The sequence below is a fragment of the Salvia hispanica genome, chromosome 4 (genome assembly GCF_029641045.1).
Source record: "Salvia hispanica isolate PSC_SH4W2 chromosome 4, Shi_PSC_v1, whole genome shotgun sequence".
Taxonomy (NCBI): Eukaryota; Viridiplantae; Streptophyta; class Magnoliopsida; order Lamiales; family Lamiaceae; genus Salvia; species Salvia hispanica.
The window spans coordinates 57,150,001-57,169,345 of NC_142695.1; the positions used below are offsets into that span (position 1 = coordinate 57,150,001).

At 36.0% G+C, this 19,345-nt stretch overlaps 4 protein-coding genes across 7 annotated transcripts; 2 read left to right on the forward strand and 2 right to left on the reverse strand.

The window, feature by feature from the left end:
- Positions 1-2,449: 2,449 nt before the first annotated feature.
- On the forward strand, positions 2,450-5,386 carry LOC125191605 (ras-related protein YPT3-like). Its single transcript, XM_048088998.1, has 2 exons — positions 2,450-2,793; positions 4,657-5,386. Exons 1-2 carry the CDS (start codon positions 2,573-2,575, stop codon positions 5,087-5,089), a joined length of 654 nt encoding a protein of 217 aa, XP_047944955.1. The 5' UTR covers positions 2,450-2,572; the 3' UTR covers positions 5,090-5,386.
- A 272-nt stretch (positions 5,387-5,658) lies between these two features.
- Positions 5,659-8,310, reverse strand: LOC125191604 (putative WRKY transcription factor 69). Of its 2 annotated transcripts, none has more exons than XM_048088997.2 (3): positions 7,988-8,310; positions 7,761-7,904; positions 5,659-6,335 (listed from the first exon to the last, which is right to left on the reverse strand). In XM_048088997.2, exons 1-3 carry the CDS (start codon positions 8,107-8,109, stop codon positions 5,795-5,797), a joined length of 807 nt encoding a protein of 268 aa, XP_047944954.1. In that variant the 5' UTR covers positions 8,110-8,310; the 3' UTR covers positions 5,659-5,794. The 2 variants fall into 2 exon arrangements, with proteins under 2 accessions (XP_047944954.1, XP_047944953.1); XM_048088996.2 differs by having other exon boundaries at positions 7,761-7,907; positions 7,988-8,308.
- Positions 8,311-9,735: 1,425 nt separating this feature from the next.
- LOC125191603 (ATP-dependent caseinolytic (Clp) protease/crotonase family protein) lies at positions 9,736-13,859 on the reverse strand. 3 transcript variants are annotated; one of them, XM_048088994.2, is made up of 16 exons: positions 13,683-13,859; positions 12,413-12,489; positions 12,240-12,323; positions 12,089-12,157; positions 11,934-11,997; positions 11,781-11,854; positions 11,615-11,698; positions 11,448-11,532; positions 11,277-11,362; positions 10,916-11,037; positions 10,767-10,827; positions 10,601-10,699; positions 10,413-10,514; positions 10,285-10,326; positions 10,099-10,205; positions 9,736-10,028 (listed from the first exon to the last, which is right to left on the reverse strand). In XM_048088994.2, the coding sequence occupies exons 2-16, from the start codon at positions 12,443-12,445 to the stop codon at positions 9,989-9,991; spliced, it is 1,152 nt and encodes a 383-aa protein (XP_047944951.1). In that variant the 5' UTR covers positions 12,446-12,489; positions 13,683-13,859; the 3' UTR covers positions 9,736-9,988. The 3 variants fall into 3 exon arrangements, with proteins under 3 accessions (XP_047944951.1, XP_047944952.1, XP_088913707.1); XM_048088995.2 differs by lacking the exon at positions 13,683-13,859 and adding an exon at positions 13,550-13,596; XM_089057581.1 differs by lacking the exon at positions 13,683-13,859 and having other exon boundaries at positions 12,413-12,595.
- A 1,850-nt stretch (positions 13,860-15,709) lies between these two features.
- LOC125196866 (cytochrome P450 CYP72A219-like) lies at positions 15,710-19,047 on the forward strand. The gene is made up of 5 exons (XM_048095526.2): positions 15,710-16,003; positions 16,610-16,827; positions 17,301-17,545; positions 17,739-18,117; positions 18,461-19,047. Exons 1-5 carry the CDS (start codon positions 15,730-15,732, stop codon positions 18,884-18,886), a joined length of 1,542 nt encoding a protein of 513 aa, XP_047951483.1. The 5' UTR covers positions 15,710-15,729; the 3' UTR covers positions 18,887-19,047.
- Positions 19,048-19,345: the final 298 nt, after the last annotated feature.

Genomic DNA, 19,345 nt, shown 5'->3' on the forward strand with positions numbered 1-19,345 from the left:
CATGTGATAATTATAAATAATTTCAAATTTTATAAATTTTCAGCTAATTTTTACAGTAGTGGTTTGGATCAAATTTGACCAACTCTGAATAATTTTAAAGTCTTGGAACTAACCATATTTGATTAAATCTATTTATAGGGGTGCGATTACGAATCGATTTTTTGCCAATACGATCCAATAAAAAAATCTAAAACTTTATGAGAAATGAATCTGATCCAATCCGATTCGCCCAAAAATCCAAAATTTGAACTAAAAAATATTATTTGATTTGAAAAAAATTGAAATTGCATAAAACTATAAAAAATCGAAATCTCAGTACCAAAAATCTGAAATTTTTGAAAATTCAATACAAATATCAGAAATCTAATATCAAATGTCCAAATCCCATTAAAAATTGTTCAACAAAATCTGTTTACTTTATATTATTAAATATTTTTAATATACCATATAAATGTATTTCGAAATCCGGATTACTCTTATATTAACATCATATCCGATTTGATCTGAAATAAACATCTAAAATTTTCGAAAAAATTCAATCCACACTGAAAATTCAAAAAAACTCAAACTAAATTTTAAAGTTAAATTTAAATTTAAATTTCATTTTCAATTTTTAAGTTTCTGATATTTTTGCCCATGCCTAACACTTTGGTCATCTTTATATTAGGATTCCACCTCACTTTAGATTATCCTAAACACACTTCATTCTTTTTAAAGTATGAGTATATTACTTTTGACCAAACATTTCTTTTGACTATAGCAAGAAAAAATTGCAAATCACATTATTATTTTGTGAATTTTGATGTGTAAGCATGCGAAAGAAATGCCATGGAATGAAAATCATTAGGATATGCATAACTTTAGTAAAAAATAATATCTTTCTCTTATGAGTATCATATTTCCATAAATCAATAAAAAACATACCTCACAAGATACATATAATGGGGCAAATTGTCAACAAATATAAAATTTAGTGAGTTTTTAGTTTGATCCCACAAATTACAAAATAAGTTGGAAAATCATGAAATTCTGGACATAAATCAATAAAAAAACATACCTCACAAGATACATATTATGGGGCAAATTGTCAACAAATATAAAATTGAGTGAGTTTTTAGTTTGATCCCACAAATTACAAAATAAGTTGGAAAATCATGAAATTCTGGAGGTATACGCAATAATCTCACATTCAAAAGCACTGCGTGCCTAAGTGCTGCATTTGTTCATATATTTCAATTACAAGACAATATTTTATGTATAATTAGACATATCATATAACTCATCGATGATGTCCACATATGATTTATCAGACATAGTTGCGCAAGAAAAAAAATTGCACTAAATTGCACTAGATGACTACGAACAATCCAAAATCTCAGGATTTCCGATTGATGTTTAAAATTGTGGGACATAATAATTTTTGAACAAATTTTATGTATTTTTTCAACCGTGTGCAGTATATTATATTATAAATTGAATATAATTTGTATATATCAAAATAGTACCCTGAATATCTTATTGGAGCAATCAATATCTTAAAAGTGCATTGATAAAACTCACGAAAATATAATTAATGCAATTTGCAAAGAAAAAATTAGGAGTATTTCATTGTCTTGAAATGCAATAGGTAATTATGGGATAATTAGAACGTACATACAAATTGTTTCACCAATGTTTCAATTGAGTACAAAATGTTTTAAGTTAACAAATATTATACAAAAAGTTTGATTTGTGTTACGAATTGGTACATTCCATCTAAAATCACTAACACTATCACATTTTCTTGTTTTTCTCCAAAATTATGCCCTAAAAACATGATACTCCGTATTATTTTTCTAAATAATACTCCCTCCGTCCCAAGATAAGTGGCCTACTTCTTTTGGGCACGAGATTTAAGGAATGATATTTAAATAAGTTAAAGTGGAGAGAGTAAAGTATGAGAGAGGGAAAAGTAGAGGAGAGAAGAGAGAATAAAGAATGTGAAGAATAAAGTAAAAGAGATGACTTTTTGCTAAAAATGGAAATATAGGTCACTTATAGTGGGACACTCCAAAAAGGAATACAGATCACTTATCTTGGGACGGAGGGAGTATCTTATTGCCATATGGGCATTTTATCAAGCAATGAATTCACATTTAACTTTCAGCTAATATTTGTAGCTAATTTAAGAGTCGAAAGGATGAAACATAAGAAAAAGTAACGATGTTAGTGATTTTTAGACGGAATGTACTAATTTGAAACACTAATCAAATTTTTTGTATGATACTACTATTTATTAACTTAAAATATTTTGTACTCAATTAAAATATTAGTGAAATATTTTGCACGTAAATTGTAATTATCCCTAATTATGATGAAAATTTATCTAGTTTACATATGTAAAGACTAAAGATTGAATTTTTAACAATTTTTTGTCAAGGGGGTGTTGTGAAAATTAATCCAAGAATCTAGCAAAATAAACCCGACATCAGTCTCCAAGTATAATCTCCACTCCCATCATTCCTTCCTTCAACAACTCCATCATTTCGCCCAATTCTCTGAAATTGAATCATCATCAAGCAATCAAACAGGGATGGCTGGCTACAAGGGCGAAGATGAGTACGATTATCTCTTCAAGCTAGTGCTAATCGGCGATTCGGGCGTTGGGAAATCCAATCTCCTCTCGAGATTCACCAAGAACGAGTTCAATCTCGAGTCCAAGTCCACTATCGGGGTTGAATTCGCAACCAAGAGCCTTAACATCGATGGTAAAGTTATCAAGGCTCAGATTTGGGACACTGCTGGTCAAGAGAGGTCTTCCCTTTTTCTTGTTTTCCTTTTTTGTGTTTTCTGTTTTACTGATTTTACTCGCAAGATTCGATTTTTATTTTGTTTTGTTTTTGAAATTGTTTGATTTGAGCAAGATGTAGGCTTGGTTTTATGTGTAATTGATTATGAAGAAGTGCAATTCGTGAGTTTGTGTGTGGAGTTTGCTGCTACTGAGGTGTTTCATGTATTGGGAAATTGTGAGAATTTGAGAGGGGGCGTTTAGTGTATAGATCGAAACAAATTGGAGAATCGGAGAACAAGGTGGCATACATGGGGAGATTTGTGGTGGTGGGGGTTCCGCTAGGGTACAATCGAGTCGTGTGTGTGAGTATTAGGCGCGGAGGTGGGAGTTGGATATGCATAATTGAGGATGGTACCCATTAGGGTGGAGCTTAGATGGCTCTCCTTTAGGGTATAAATGAATCGTGTGGGAGTATTAGGCGTGGAGGGGAGTAGGATATGCATAGTTGAGGATGGTATTCATTTTGGTGGAGCTTCAATTGCTCTCCTGCAAGGTACTACCGCATCGTGTGTGGGAGTAGTAGGCATGGAGGTGGAAGTTGGATATGCATAATTGAGGATGGTATCCATTTTGGTGGGGCTTAGGGGGCTCCGGTGTAGGGTACAATCGAGTTGTGTGTGTAAGCAGTAGGCACGGAGGTGGGAGTTGGATATGCATAATTGAGGATAATATCCATTTTTGGTGTGTGTGAGTATTAGGCGTGGAGGAGGGAGTTGGATATGCATAACTGGGGATGGTATCCATTTTGGTGGGGCTTAGGTGGCTCAATATAGGTACAACGGGTCGTGTGTGTGTGTGTGTGAGTATTAGGCATGGAGGAGGGAGTTGGATGTGCATAATTGGGGATGGTATCCATTTTGGCGGGGCTTAGGTGGCTCCACTGTAGGGTACAATCGAGTCGTGTGTGTGAGTATTAGTTTGGTGTGGCTACTTCCAATTGATTTTTTTAAGGGGTTACATGTGTGGATTAATGGGTTGCATTTTTGGATTCATTTCACGCGCGATGTTTTTTGTTGCACTTGATGCACCGTGTCAGATTAAAACCTGCCCAGCCAAGCCGTCACTTAGCGTATATATACCAGTAACATTCATCCTTGATCCTTTATGAGAGGGCAGGGTCAACAAGCATCTGCTATTACGAGATCACTTGTAGGAAGTCGTTTAGGTTTTACACCACTCGATGGGGAAATACTGGAAACCCATACATTACGATTGGTGATCAGTCTTCGAGTGTCTAGCATCGTTGTAATTTTCAGGCAGTGGCACTTCTCATATTTGTCTATCCCCTGTTAATTTGAATTTCGTGCACGTTGCACCTTAATCTAACTTTCATGCGGTCAAAATATTAGCATCTCCTTTTACAAGGACAGATTCGTGCTCCATTGCTTGCATTTATGTGTTAAGTTGGAGCAAAACTATGGTTAAATGTCATTTTAGATTTGATAACTACCTTGTTTTCTTTTGATGCCTGTGATATACTTTCTCGTGTACAACTAGAGTAGATTTCTTTTGCAAAACTTTTTTTTCTGTGATTTGGCTAAGATCGAACTTTTCATACTGCCCACAAATTTCTGGACTTTTAATTAGCTCTGATTGAAAATGAGGATATTTGTTCCACCTTGTATAGTCGTATTGCACGTATCTAAATAGACCATTCTTTGTCGATATTCTGTTCTCTATACGTTGAAGCTAATCGTATTGTCATGTTTGATTCGATGTAATTTATATGGCAATTTAGAGAAGAAACACTCACTGGATGTTAAATAGATCTTCTGCTTTATATGCTGCTATTGGCGATTTTATAATGTTTGTTTATTGTTCCACAGATATCGTGCCATCACTAGTGCTTACTATCGAGGAGCTGTTGGTGCACTGCTGGTATATGATGTTACCCGGCGTTCTACTTACGAGAACGTCTTAAGATGGCTCAACGAACTGAGAGGTCACACCGATCCAAACATTGTGGTCATGCTCATCGCCAACAAATCGGATCTTCGCCATCTGAGAGCAGTTTCAACCGAGGAGGGTCAAGAATTAGCTGAGAGGGAGTCTCTCTACTTCATGGAGACTTCTGCTTTGGAAGCAATCAACGTCGATAACGCCTTCACTGAAGTCCTCGCTGAGATTCACCGGGTCGTGAGCAGGAAGGCAGTTGAGGGTGGCGATGAAGCTGCTTCTTCGTTTCCATCTAAAGGGCAAACCATTAATGTCAAGGACGACTCATCTGCTTGGAAGAAACTCGGGTGCTGCTCAAGCTAGGAGCTCGGTAACTATCATCGTGGATACCTTTTGTTTCAGAATCACTTGCTACTGACATCCCTTTCTATCTCTTTACTCTATACCTTATCGTCCCTTTTTACTTTCTGTTCTACACTAGTCCCGAGTATACAAGGAGTATATTCGTCAACACTAAAATTTAATCGAAGCACGACGAGATGATAGTTTATTTGGATAGTTTTACAATGCATTTTTATGACAATGGTGTTGTGTTGGGGATATTTTTCATGGAAAACCATTGCATATATAATCGTTATAACATCTCATTGCTTCTGTGTGTTTCTTCGACTTCGAGTTTTGTTAGAACTTGAATCGAACCTGAACCGGACCGACAGTTCTGGTTTTGGAATCGTAACTGTTTCTCACTGGTTAAATATTGGAATTGGCATTTCGATTCTATTTTGTTTCTGATCGCCGATAACCACCAGTACCGTGAATTTATATGTCGGCCCGGTTATGGTTGCACTTCCCTTGGAACCGTAACCGCTAGTTCCGAACCCTAACCAGAAGCATCTCTATTTGTACATATTATATGTAGAAAAGAGGAGGAAAAAAGAAAAAAAGGTCAAATGAAATAATTTTTCTCCATATCTTTACAGTGAGGGAAGGGGAAAAAAAGAAGAAGACATGATGCCAAGATTTGTGCGAATTTTTATTATTGTTATTCACGTTTTGAGTTCTATGCTCTCATCCGGTGCCGCCGGCACAGCACGGCGCTTCCACCCTATGTCGTCGGAACACCATGGAGGACTCGGGCAAGTCCCCGAGGTCTCCGAATAGGAGCTTGTCCTCCTCCCCGATGGGCACGGAGAACTCCATGTCGGCCTGGGCGCCGCCCCACGTGGGGACCACCACGAGGGTCGTCGCGGGCACCACGTCGCACAGCCAGCCGAGCTCTCCGGCCAGCTCGACGAATCCGTCGTCCGCCGGACACGGCTCGACGTCAGGCTGGCTGGAGGTGGGCTCGGGAGGGAAGCTGGTTACCGGTGGTGGACTGACGGTGTCGGATGACGAGGATGAGATTGTCGTCTTCGCGGCCGAGGAAGCCGCCGTCGTGGGCAAAGGAGGTTTGTGGTGTTGGTGGTGGTGGTGATTCTTGGTGGTGGTGGGGAGAGGGTGGTTGTGATTGCAAGAGTAGGTGATAAGGAGGGTTGTGGGGTCAAGCCGGCTTCTCTCAACTTGTTTTCTGGCCGGGCAACCTTTCGAGCTGCTGCACTTGTAATATCCCCTGTCATGCAAATGGAGTCAAATGAGTCAGTTGAATGTGAGATTCATTACTAAACATGATAAAAATGAAAAGTGTCAAATTTTTAGAGGCGGACGGAAATAAAAATAAGTGACAAATTTTTAGATAATAACTAGACAATTCATAACATTGATGCAAATCAAGAATATGAAGATAAAATCGATAAATTGAAAAAATTGAATTGTTAAAGAGAAAATAGAAATGATAAAATTCAAAAGTGGAACGATTTTAATGAGATGAAATAAAAAAAATAATATAAAACAAAAAGAGACCCCATTATTAAAGCATAGAATTATTGTCTTATCGTACTCGATATAAGATAAAGTTGCATGAAAAAGATGGCATTACTATTATGGTGTATAGTATAGTACTACCATTCTTTATGGCACACCAAATTTCACCAGACTAATTAATAAATTTGGATAAGGTGATATACATATTTGTTGCTGTTGTCGGCAGCAATATTGGGTAAATTAAGGAAAAATAAAAATTTAACACAAAGTCCTAAAAGGCAAGTATTTCTTTATCTTTGTAAGCTCGAGAGATATACACCAGCTAGACATTTCACGTTGAGATTCAAGAAGATATTTTCATAGACTTTTAGTACTTCTTCTTTTGAAATCAAAACAAAAATCAAATTTAACTTGCATATGGTGTATTTGACAAATCTTCAAAATTATACTGCATCTGTCCATAACCAATACTGTTGTTGATCTATTTTGGATTGTCCCAAAAATTAGTCACCTTCTATTTTGATAACTATATTAGTAGTATTATTATTTACTATTACCATTATATTTTCTTGATATTAATCTTAAAATAAAGAGAAATATAATAAAATAGATGAATAAATTAGGCATAACATTAAAAATAAAAAAAATGGAACAAATTTTATCCTCAAAATTTAAAAAAAAATAGAAGTTTGAATGTTTCAAAAAATTGGAGGCATGCCATCCCCCAATTTGACTAGCCCATGAAATCAAAATGTGTGTGCTAAGTATCTTTCAACACATGAATTGCAAGTGGCTTTTTTATATTTTAATTTTTCAATCTTTTCTATGCTCAAGAGCGTGGGAAATGGTCCAAAATGGAGCAAAGATGAAAGCGAGTGGGATTCAAAAATTAATTAGACAAATTCCAACTACTAACCATTATTCAATAATTCAATTATTAATTATTCCATAGCCGCCTCTAATAATCTATTTCTTTAATAGTAGTTTATCTCTTTTCACTTTACAATAATTTAAAACCACCACCACCTACCCCCTCCTCCCTCCGCCGGCAGCTACACCATTTTCATTTAATTTCAATCCACCATTTTTATCCATTTTTTTGGTTTATGATAGTAAAAAAGAACACATAATAGTATAAGAATACATTAATTAAATTAAATAAATAATTAATTACCTTGGATAAGGCGATCCCTTTATAGGCTTTTGGCCGTATTTCCGCCACGACCAAGAATCCGGCGGCGGATACACCTCCGTTTTGCTCCGGGAGCCGTCTCCGCCGCCGATGGGCACCGTCACTACTCTTTTATTAGCACCCCTCCTACTACAAAAACTCAAAAAAATTAAAAACATAATATCAATTGATACTATTTTCAAAAAAAAAAAAAAGTTACAAAATCACACCTTTTTTTTGGAGAAGGAGCATACGCTTCTTCGTCACCGGAAACCGGAGATTCGGCCGTATTATCCCGCGGAGGAGTGGCGGCGGAAGCCTCATCGTGTTCATCATCAAATCCACCCTCCATTTTAAATCACAATTACTATAGAAAATATGTTTATATACACAAAAAAAAACACTACTATGTGTGTGTAGCTTTTGTATGCATGTGTGTGTAATTTGGCCGGAGGCGGTGGCGGTGGCGGAGGAGGTGGCCGGAGGGAGTTGGTGTAGGGTGGTGGAATTTGTGAGCTTAGGGATTTTAATATGGGAGTAGTCACGTTGACAGATTGGCATAGGGGAGTAATTTATTAAGGACGTGCAAACCAATTCACTAATTAAATAATAATTTCTTGACACATTCTTGTGGGATTTAATTAGTTTTATAATATATGTGATGCAGTGATGAGGGTTTATTGCTCACTTGTAATAATTTAGGTTTAAAGTTAGCTGTCACATGATATCATATTAATGGGTCAGTTTGTATATGCGGGAAGAGTGGACGATTTGTAAAATAGATTGGATTTGAATTAGTATTTATTTGGGGAGAATAATTGGAGTTATAAGATATGATTTTTTTGAGAGTGGTTGCTTAAATTGAGGACATGTTCAATTCTTGAATAGCAATTAGGTCCTTGAGCTAATAGTTTTGCATTGAGTTCTCAATTGATTTTGTCTAAACGCAGTAATAATTTATGTATATGTACTTCTCTCTCTTGTTTAAATCCTAACATTTTTCTTTCAGCACGAGATATTATGCAGTATTGTATAAAGTGAAAACAATAGAGTAAAGAGTGTTGTTTTCATATTTAGAAAAGTATAAAGTCAAGTAAATTGTCGCAAAAGGAAATATGCACCACTGAGTGGTAGGGGAACATTAAATAAGGTTCTTTTAGCATAATAGATTTCAACATTTTTTTCCACCCTCGTCGTCTATATAGGTGTATAAATAAAAGTTAAATGTTTTAAGAAGAAAAAACCGGTAGAGGTTAGGTCTCACCTACATTCGACAAGGTCTAACTCACACATATAACTAGTCAGAGCACACACGAGTGTGGCTCGTCGTATAATAAATAGGAGAACCTATATTTCATATCGAAAATAAATTATTTTGTACTCCATTCGTTTTCTTCAAAGTGAAACATTTTTTTCCGTATAAATTTTGATGCAGGATTGTTTTGTTTATTCTGAACAAAGAATAAAGTGGATAGAGTGTTATTTTTATTTCTTAGAGGTGTACTACAAAAATGAGATATTTTAAATGGGACGGATGGGTATTGTATAACCTATTATCATTTATCAATCTCTATGTAACAACTATAGGAATGACTTTATATATCTATTTCACTATCAATATATGTGACAAAATTGTACTATAGTATTTATTGATGACATAGAATATGATCAACATTATAAAATGTTATAGGGAAACCAAACCTAATCAAAATCAAGTTGCATAACAAGAAGGATGATAAAAAATCCAACAAAGAAAGATTCGTTGATAGGCTAATTTTGTTACACCATTATTTTCTCTAATTAAAATATACCATATGACGTTGGGCTTTTGGTCCTTTTATATTACACAATAGTTGTCTTTGGACCCACAAATGTGTGTACTACCCCAATTTGTTTGCTTCACCAAGGACGGCAAACGGATTATGTTGTTTATTTTATTAGTGAAATGAACTTATTCCCAATAATCAGATGGATAATCTTGAGCAAAAAAGTTTTAGTCCCCTACTATAAAATGACAAATTTCCAAGAATATCTAATTATGATCAGACAACAAGGGATCTCAATTCAGCTCAAACCCAATGGGCCGGCCCAAATAAGGAATCGGGCTACCCATTTGGGCCGGCTATTATTAGTCTATGGTGGCATTCGGTACGATAGACAAGATAATACTGATATACAAACAAAACAAAACAAAACAAAACAAAACAAGAAAACAGACGCGAATCTCTCCTTTACGCTGCATATGGCGAATCTTCGTATTTTCCTTGCCACCTGAAAATCGAGTTATAGACGCGATGAGTTGAAGTTGAAGCCGCGACTCAAGCCATAAGGTTTTCGTTACCTGAACTCATCTCCTGTTGGAATATTGAGCTCCAAATCCTCTTCGAACGGCTGGAACACCTGCTCGATCTTCTCTGCCTCAACGGCATCAAGGGTCGGTGGGTCCCACTGCAGGCACATTTTCATAAGAAAAAAGAGGAAGGACTGAGTTTGGTGTGGAATGGACACGAGAGAGAGAGAGACTTGCCTTGGGTGCATTGTCCTTGTCAATGGTAACAGCTCTAATACCCTTTACAAGAAATGGTGCAAAATGCCATTTAGCAATGAGTAGACGACCGAGAAATCATCGAGAAATCGAAAGAATCTCACAAGTACCTCGTAAACATCACCGGATATCACAGTTCGAAGAATGTTCATCGTGACCCTGAACTCTTTCTTCATGCTCTCGGCCAGTGTTTGCTTCCTCCCTTCGCGAATCTGAGCACAATCAAAACCACTGTCACGAATACGAGCAGAAGACAACATAGCAACATTTCCGACTCTAGTGTTTGGAGAAACATTACCGACTGTAGTGTTATCTTTAATGCGGTTGGTGATGATCTCTTGAGGCCTTTAAGGAACGGCGCAATCCAGCCATTCCCTTCTTTGCTCGCCTCAGCTTCCTGGGAAACGGGGAGTATCGTTAAGTAATCTACACGATACAAATACAACATTCTTGAAATCACTCACAAATGATATTAAGATCTCCTCCACAGAATCCTTGGCAAAGCACTCGTCGATGATTGCTTTCCTGCGATAAATCCACAAGTATAAAGCCTCGGATATTTCAACATGACCAGTTCACTTTCGATACGAAGGCGAAGAGTGTAAGACATTACTTGTTCAGGATACTTTGTTCGTCAATCTCAACACTCGTGGAGAACTCCTCGATTGCAGATTTGACAGCATGCTCGTCACCACTGTTTAGACTCATCAAACGACTCTGTAGCTCCGGGAGTTTCTAAGAACAGAAAGTTTCTTAACAGAGTCAGCCAGTTGATGCTGTGAAAATCAGAAAAGATCTAAATTCTAAAGAGTTGAGATCGTCTTTCAAGTTTCAAATTCAACGTGAGAATCAAGAGATTCCCCGAGCTTACATTCACATCATGCAAATAAAAAATAAACGTGCAAAGATCGATTTTCAGCACGGGAGATGAGGAGATGATTGGTGCAAAAATAGTCCTATTTAACTTATCTAACCTCGGAGGGGACTAAATGAGTAGCAAGCCCTGCTGAAACCAATTCTGCGCCGTTCAGCCGAGCCCCGGTCAAGCCCAAAAACTCCCCTAAGCAATTCCAAATTAGTCACACTTTGAAAAAAGTGATCTTTATTTAATTAATTTATCGATCATACATGATCATTCGACTCACCTAGATGCCCGGGGAGGTGTGAGAGGATGTACGAAAAACCACAATCAGTATGAAAGCCAATGCTAGCCTCCGGAGTTGCAAAAACCTAGCTCAATGTGTCGTAAACGAAATCATCAATATCCAAATGCGAGTATAGAGTAAATGGAAGAGAAGGATTGATTATACACGGTTTTTTCTGTGACGACGGAGAACTTCATTGGGACCATCAAGGATGCACCTCCACCCATGGAAATCCCATGAACTAGAGCAACCTTACACAGTCAATAATAAATTAGTGAGTGTTACCATTAATTCTAAATTTTTGACTAATATGTAGGGAGTTTCGACCGAAACCTGTGTTTTCTTATATGTATGGATGTGGTAACATAGCCAATACATTCGGTACACCACTTCAAGGCTCGGATCCTCTGGAAAACGAACAAAGGTAAACTTCTATCAGTTTTGTAGATATATAAAAAGCTAGAATAAGAATGTTTTTCCACTTACTCGACATTCTTCCATCATAAAACATTTTAAGATCCCCGCCAGCTGAGAAAGCCCGGCCAGATCCCTACAGACATACGAGAAGCTTTGAGCTTAAAAATCTTGGCTTTTTAGGTAAATTATTTCAGTTAGTTACACTGTTTTGGTTATGAACTGACCTTGATTAGTATCAGTTCTGCGTCGTCGTCTTTCTCCCACTTTTCCAATAGCCTCGCCAGCAACTCAACCTAGTCCAATTTATCCGACTTTTTTTAGGAAAGCATTCAAATGAAAAAAAAAGGAATTTAAGGTTTAATTTCCTTAAGTTACCACTTCAAATGAAATAACATTCAATCGTCGAGGCTGGTTCAAGGTGATCACTCTTACATGGCCGACTTCCTCACCTAGAACGACCTAAGCAAGACATTCAGATATCAACAGTTAACGAATCTCGGTAATTACTGAAAGAAGAGACTAATGTGCAATATAAGAGACTAGTGTACCTCTTCATCTGGATTTACAGCCACTTGTGCCATTGAAATTACACCGGCTTTACTCAACAAGATAAGAGAGGAAACACCTACAGTTTTCAGAAGGTTTAAGCCCAAGCAGAATTCACAAATCGAGGGAATATGTAAGTATATATGTGTATACATAAGTATAAGTCTATAACAAAGACACTAAACTACAATATACATATAGCACAGAGTGAATTAGACCACGTTTGCCGGCTGTACAATGCAGTATAAATCCAAGAAAGACTGAGGAACAATCATGTGGCATAGCTTCAATATGTTCAAAGGATCGGTTGGGAAATTAGTACCCATAACACAAGAAAAAGCAAATTACGAGTCTTGATACGCCATTCTAATATTCTTCACTTACATCTACGCGCAAGGAACACATGTATCATAGAGAGTTATTTAATTCCTCTCAATAAACAGGACTATCAACAAGCAAAGCAGAAACCAAACGTTTCCTCGTTAAAAGAGTTATTATTCACTAAACAATGCCATGGAAACAAAAACAACCATCAATAGATGGACAATCTAACACAAATCAGGAACATGTTCATACCAAACAATCACAAGACTGGTAATTTATTGTACATTTTATCCTTACATACTTCAAGCACAATAAAAAAGAGACAGCATTCTTCCTAATTTCAGTCAATTTAATCAATCAGAAATCTAACTATAACTGTGAAAAAACCCCTGCCATCTCCATCCTTCACAATCACAGTCCAACCAATAAACATGATACAAACATAAAACATCATGAATTCATGATCCCTTTTGTCTAATATCTTCCCAACAAAGAACTGCTCAAGCAATGACATCAATTAAGAAAATAATTCATCAGTCTTAGCTCAAAGAAGAAAGAAAAAAGTTCAATCAGTAGAATGTGCAAAATCAGTGTATCAAGATTGAGTCTTTGACAGCTAAAATGTGTCAAAATTCAAGAAATCTAACTATAACTGTGAAAAAACTCCAGCTATCTCATCCTTCACAATCACAGTCCAACCAATAAACATGATACAAACATAAAACATCGTGAAAATAATTCAATTTAGAAAATAATTCATCAGTCAAAGAAAAAAGAAAAAAGTTCAAGCAGTCGAATGTGCAAAATCAGTGTACCAAGATTGAATCTTTGTCAGCTAAAATGTGTCAAAAATCAAGAAACTAGTAGAAAATCAAGAAAAAAAATGACCCACTTCACCAAAATGAAGTGCAATTTAACTCGTGATTATTTCAGCGAAAAATTACTCACAGAATTATAAAAGGCAAATTCTGACACGGCTCTCTTTGACTGAACACTTGTTTAGACGAATTGAGGAGAAACTGCTGTGATCATAAAAGCTGATGATATGAGAATAGGAGTGTGGTAGTTGGGATTTTAGTGGTCTCAGCATCCAAGTTTGGTGAGTGAATGTTTTCTTCCTATTTTCCTTGTCCTACCTACTACCGCTTTTATATATATACTCTTGACATATGTTTCGACTTTCGACTAGTGACATTGCTAACTTTCTTCAATTAATAATAAAATATTAAAATATTAATATAAACATAGTTAATATTTTAATACACTGGGTATTTAAAATGTCAGCATAATATTTTAATATGATCGTATTGATATTTTTAATACTCTGCGTTTATGAGTTAGCAAGTTACCAATTTAAGAAAAGTTAGCATTGTAACGGACCCCTTCGACTATATTGCTACTTATTTATTTTTTAATATTTAAATATTATCATTGATATAAAAATTTTCAAATTACATGAAAATTAAAGTTTAATACATTCTTTTAATGATTTTTTAAATTTATAATAATTAATATTATTAATAATAAATTTTCATATGTACTCCCTCCGTCCCCAAAGAACATGCATTTTGTGTTCGACACGAATTTTAATATAAAATTTGTAAAGTAAGAGAGAGGTAGAGATAAAAAGCAACTAAAGTACTGTGTGAAAAATGAGTCCCACCTCATTAAAGAGAAAAGACTTTCCAAAATTAAAAAAATGTATATTCTTGTGAGACAACTGAAAAGGAATGGGTGCATATTTTTTTGGGACGAAGGGAGGTACACAAAACTAAATGCATAAAATAAATAATGATACAGTAACGTGAACATCATTCTCTTACTCTCTTATTGTCAATATCGGTAATTTCGTAAAGATGTTGGACTCTTAGAAAAGGCCCAATATCAAATAAATCATAAAACCAGCCCGGGATCTTCTCTGGCCCATTTAGATACTAAATATACATTGGAATTAATTCAATGACTATTGTTCATAATTTAAACCGCCCCTTCAAATAAAATACTAATAAAACAAAATTCATCCACGTCAAATTGAGATACTATATTTCAGTTACAACTCCATATAACACGTTCACACCCACTTTTTCTTCTCGTGAATTCGAATGAAAAGAAATAAAAAGTAGAGAACCTTTTCTTAATTTGTACCAAAAGAAAGAACCACCTCAATTAAAGCCGGAACTGAAGAAGTACTCCTTATGTTTCATTCCCCGTTTTATTAGAAATGAAACATTTTCCTTTTTGGTCTGTCTCATTAAAAATGAAACATTTCTAAAAATGAAAATAATACTCTCTATACTTTTTCTTTCCTATTACTTTACTCTCTCTTCATTAACTCACAAAACAACACCACACAAAATGCCGTGCCGAAAAGCAAGTGTTGCATATTTAATGGGACGGAGAGAGTATATTTTTTATGTCCATAAAAATTAGTACTCCTATCACTTTTTCATCTCAATTTAGTTGGAGAATTTCTTTTTGACATACAAATTTGAAGATAAAATAAGAATAAATGAAGATAAAATAAGAAGAGACAATAATATTAGAGATTTAAAGAAAATAAAATAGAAAAGTAAACAAAGTAAAATTGATTTAATGTTCATTTTTCGTCATAAAGAGAAATGACCCAACTAAATTAAGACATCTCGAACAAAATTACAATTCAACATGAAGAAGCATTATATTATTAGTACTACAATTATAAATACAACCTCACAACATATTATCCTCGATATAAAATAAAATAAATCCATTCGTGTCCACCATTATACCCAACTTAAAATGTTTTCTAAACTAATAATATATCAATTATTTTTATTAAAACTCGTGTTACGCCCAATCAGCCATGACTATCCTAGATGACAGGTGGAACATATGAATCTTTCTCTAGCTTGTACAAGTGTAATCACTAATGCAACACATATAACTTCAGTTACAACTCCACCATCTATAATTACCTCAACCTCTTCTTCTCTCACTTCAAATTCAAACCCCAAAGATGGAGCTTTTCACATGCTCTATCTTGATTTCTTGTGCTCTAGTCTCAATCTTGTACATATGGAGGATCTTGAATTGGGTATGGTTCACCCCCAAAAGCATCGAAAGGCGCCTCCGCAGCCAAGGCTTCACCGGAAATCCTTACCGGATGATGACCGGAGATCTCAAAGAAATAGCCGTCCTCGCCAAAAACGCCCAGTCCCGATCTATGGAATTCACCAACGATATCATGCCTAGGGTTTATTTTGTCTTCCACAGAGCTTTCCAAAAGTTTGGTACTTACTCTCCTACTCATTATTCTATTTAAAAATAGAATATTAAATAAATAAGTTTCAATTTTTCTTAATTGTACGATTCTATGTACAAACAATGGTTTTGGTGATGTTTAAAATAATGTTTAGTTAGAATAGGAAACTAATCATTGACATCCTAAGTTAAAAGAGTCTTTTTGGCAAAAATTAATTATTTTAATTTCTCTTACACCATTTATCTACTTTATTTTATTTCCTATTTTATTCTCTTACAATTATTTCATTAGGCAGTGCCAAACAAACATCTTCTTGGGACGAAATGGAATAATAAGAAAGAAAATATTTATTTTAATGAAACACATCGTTTTGATCATCAAAAGATATCATTTTATACACGGACGACATAGTGTAAAAAAATTTAAAATTGTTATTTTATTAGAGTTAATAGCCTATAAAATCACAAAGTTTGACCAAAGTTTTCTGATTTCATAGTCAATTAACCCATTGTAATATTCCATCTCTAGAACCTTTCTTATCAATCGGAATTCGACTAAATTTGATGATTTAAATGACAATTATCTCTTCTATATCAATTGAGATTTTATGAAAATGGTGGGAATTGATTGGCAGGTAAGAAAAGCTTTGTGTGGTTCGGACCAAGGCCGGCACTGGTAATAACTGAGCCTGAAGTTGTAAGAGAGATTTTGTTGAAGAATTATATCTTCCAGAAGATTCCAGGAAGCCCATTGACTTCATTTCTAGGGAAGGGACTAGTGATGCTTGAGACTGAATTATGGGCCAAGCATAGGAAATTGATCAATCCAGCCTTCCAAGTTCAGAAACTAAAGGTGTGTCCTACCTACGGCGGTTCTGGTTTCGGTTCTGAGGATAATGGAACCGTAACCGGACCGACGTCCTTTTCGCGATGAATTGTTTTTATAGTACCGTTAAATATGGATCAAACATATTATTTTGGACAAAAAAATATCACACAAGGTTTTCTCTGCAGATGATCAATTTTGAACTTTAGTCTTTTTATTATTTTAGGTGCATTCTTTACGTGTCGGTCATATCCAACCCGAATCCAGATTCAACCCGGTTTAACTTATTCAATTTTTAATTTTTTTTCCAAATTTTTTTAAAACCACATATTCTCTTAAGAATAACCAAAACTACTTTTAATCAAAGTGATTTTTTCACAAGAATATAATTATTTGTAGTACTTTCGTTTTCATTTATAACAATAATTGGTTTTGAGCAAGCAACTTTTATTCAAAAATTAATATATTAGCATGTTGTTTTATTTTCTTGCTCTGCTCAGCTTATGGTGGGATCATTTCACTTGAGCTGCACCAATATGCTGAAAAAATGGGACGAACTCGCAACGACCGGTGGCTCGATAGAGTTGGACGTATGGCCTTATCTGTCAGAGATGACGAGCGACGTGATTGCACGCGCTGCTTTCGGAAGTAGCTACAATCAGGGAGGGAGGATCTTCCACCTTCAAAAACAACAAGCCGAGAGCATCATTCAAGCCAATCGCTCTCTCCACTTTCCTGGATGGAGGTCCTCTCTTCGTCCACAAAAAATAGTTTTTAATATTTTATTTTTATTTTGTCCTTTCACTAGAAGTAATCTCATTTCTATTTATAAAAATTTACTCATAACCTTCTATCTTTCTTACTTACTGTATCAATTGTACATTAAAATTCGTGATGCTCCTCATTAATTAGACCTATTTTTGTGGACGGAGGTGCAGGTACTTCCCGACGAAAGAAAATAAGAGGTTGAAGAATATCACTGAAGAAATCGAATCGATATTTAGGAGCATTATCACTGCAAGAATGGAAGAAGAAGCCGGTGTCCGGGAAACGAACGACTTGTTGGGAGTACTATTGGAATCGAATGCCCGAGAAATGAAAGAAAACGGTGCCAAGTTTGGGATGAGCATGAAGGATGTGATAGAGGAGTGCAAGATCTTCTTCTTCGCCGGCCAGGACACCTCGGCCACTCTCCTCGTCTGGACAATGCTTCTACTTAGCAAGCACCAGGACTGGCAAGCCCGTGCCAGGGACGAGGTGTTGGAAGCTTTCGGGAAGAGGAAACCCGACTATGAAGAGCTAAGCCACCTCAAAATTGTGAGTATTTTATGTTATGCTGCATATTTTATATAAGCACCACTCTCGTTTTAATCCACGTTAACCGCTGTTTGTTTTTTTATGTAATACATTTAGTTTAATTCTAATACTTTAAAAATTATTATTAACATTGTTAATTTTATAAGTTAAAATAAAATTGGTAAAGTTGAAGACTGAAAATATGATTAACGTATTGTTAGTGGAAACTGAATAGTGAGTAGGATATAGAAAGTGGGATGGATAAAAAAAGTAGTTTATCATATTAATAAAAATAGAAAAAGGCTTATTTTTGAAAACTGACTAAAATAGAAAAATAAGACTACTGATTGTGAGACACGTGCAGGTGACCATGATCGTGCACGAGGTTCTGAGGCTGTACCCGCCGATAGTGATGCTGGCGCGCCTGACTGAAAAGGATGGCGCGTCAGGGAAGGTGAGGATACCGGCCGGGGTGCAGCTGATGCTGCCGGTGCTGCTGCTGCACCACGACCCGGAGATATGGGGGGAAGACGCGAAAGAGTTCAATCCGGAGAGGTTTGCACAGGGCGTGTCGGAGGCGACTAAAGGCCGGCTCACCTACTTGCCCTTCGGGTGGGGGCCGAGGGTTTGCATTGCGCAGAACTTTGCGCTGCTGCAGGCGAAGATGGCTCTGGCTACCATACTGCAGAACTACTCGTTCCGGCTGTCGCCTTCGTATTTGCACGCTCCTCATACAGTGGTGAGCCTCCAGCCTCAGTATGGGGCGCCCTTGTTTCTTACGAAGATTTGAGGTTGAGTTTGTGATCGTAACATTTGTTGGGTTCTTCGGTTGTGTTTGTTTGTTTGTTTGTTTGTTTATGTCATTATTTATGGTTGTGACGATTCAGTAATTCAAAATTGCGTTGACATACTCATATTATTGTATTGATATTTTTAATATCCTAAAGTTAATTACTCCCTCCGTCCCCGATTAATTGTCACTCTTTGACTGTGCACGGGTTTTAAGAAATGTTAAAAAAAGTTGGCTGAAAAAGTTAGTGTAATGTGAGATCCACTTTTTTATATTAGTTTTATAATAAATGTGAGTGAAATGAGTTAGTAGAATGTAGGACATACTTATCATTTATGGTAAAAATGAAGTGTGACAAATATTGAGGGAATGACCGAAATGGAAAAGATTGACAATTGATCAGGGACGGAGGTAGTAGTTACTTAAAGTTATCAAAATTAAGTTACTCATAGCTACTCT

Excerpts from the sequence above, each read along its gene's own strand:
- LOC125191605 (XM_048088998.1), top strand. The coding sequence starts at position 2,573 with ATGGCTGGCTACAAGGGCGAAGATGAGTACGATTATCTCTTCAAGCTA. Across the intron at positions 2,794-4,656 it reads GACACTGCTGGTCAAGAGAG|ATATCGTGCCATCACTAGTG; the intron begins GTCTTCCCTTTT and ends ATTGTTCCACAG.
- LOC125191604 (XM_048088996.2), bottom strand. The coding sequence starts at position 8,109 with ATGGAGGGTGGATTTGATGATGAACACGATGAGGCTTCCGCCGCCACT. Across the intron at positions 7,908-7,987 it reads GCTCCTTCTCCAAAAAAAAG|TAGGAGGGGTGCTAATAAAA; the intron begins GTGTGATTTTGT and ends GAGTTTTTGTAG. Across the intron at positions 6,336-7,760 it reads AAGGGATCGCCTTATCCAAG|GGGATATTACAAGTGCAGCA; the intron begins GTAATTAATTAT and ends TTTGCATGACAG.
- LOC125191603 (XM_089057581.1), bottom strand. The coding sequence starts at position 12,565 with ATGTATACACATATATACTTACATATTCCCTCGATTTGTGAATTCTGC. Across the intron at positions 11,363-11,447 it reads ACACCTCCCCGGGCATCTAG|GGGAGTTTTTGGGCTTGACC; the intron begins GTGAGTCGAATG and ends GGAATTGCTTAG. Across the intron at positions 10,206-10,284 it reads ACAAGGACAATGCACCCAAG|TGGGACCCACCGACCCTTGA; the intron begins GCAAGTCTCTCT and ends ATGTGCCTGCAG.
- LOC125196866 (XM_048095526.2), top strand. The coding sequence starts at position 15,730 with ATGGAGCTTTTCACATGCTCTATCTTGATTTCTTGTGCTCTAGTCTCA. Across the intron at positions 16,828-17,300 it reads TCCAAGTTCAGAAACTAAAG|CTTATGGTGGGATCATTTCA; the intron begins GTGTGTCCTACC and ends TGCTCTGCTCAG. Across the intron at positions 17,546-17,738 it reads CTCCACTTTCCTGGATGGAG|GTACTTCCCGACGAAAGAAA; the intron begins GTCCTCTCTTCG and ends ACGGAGGTGCAG.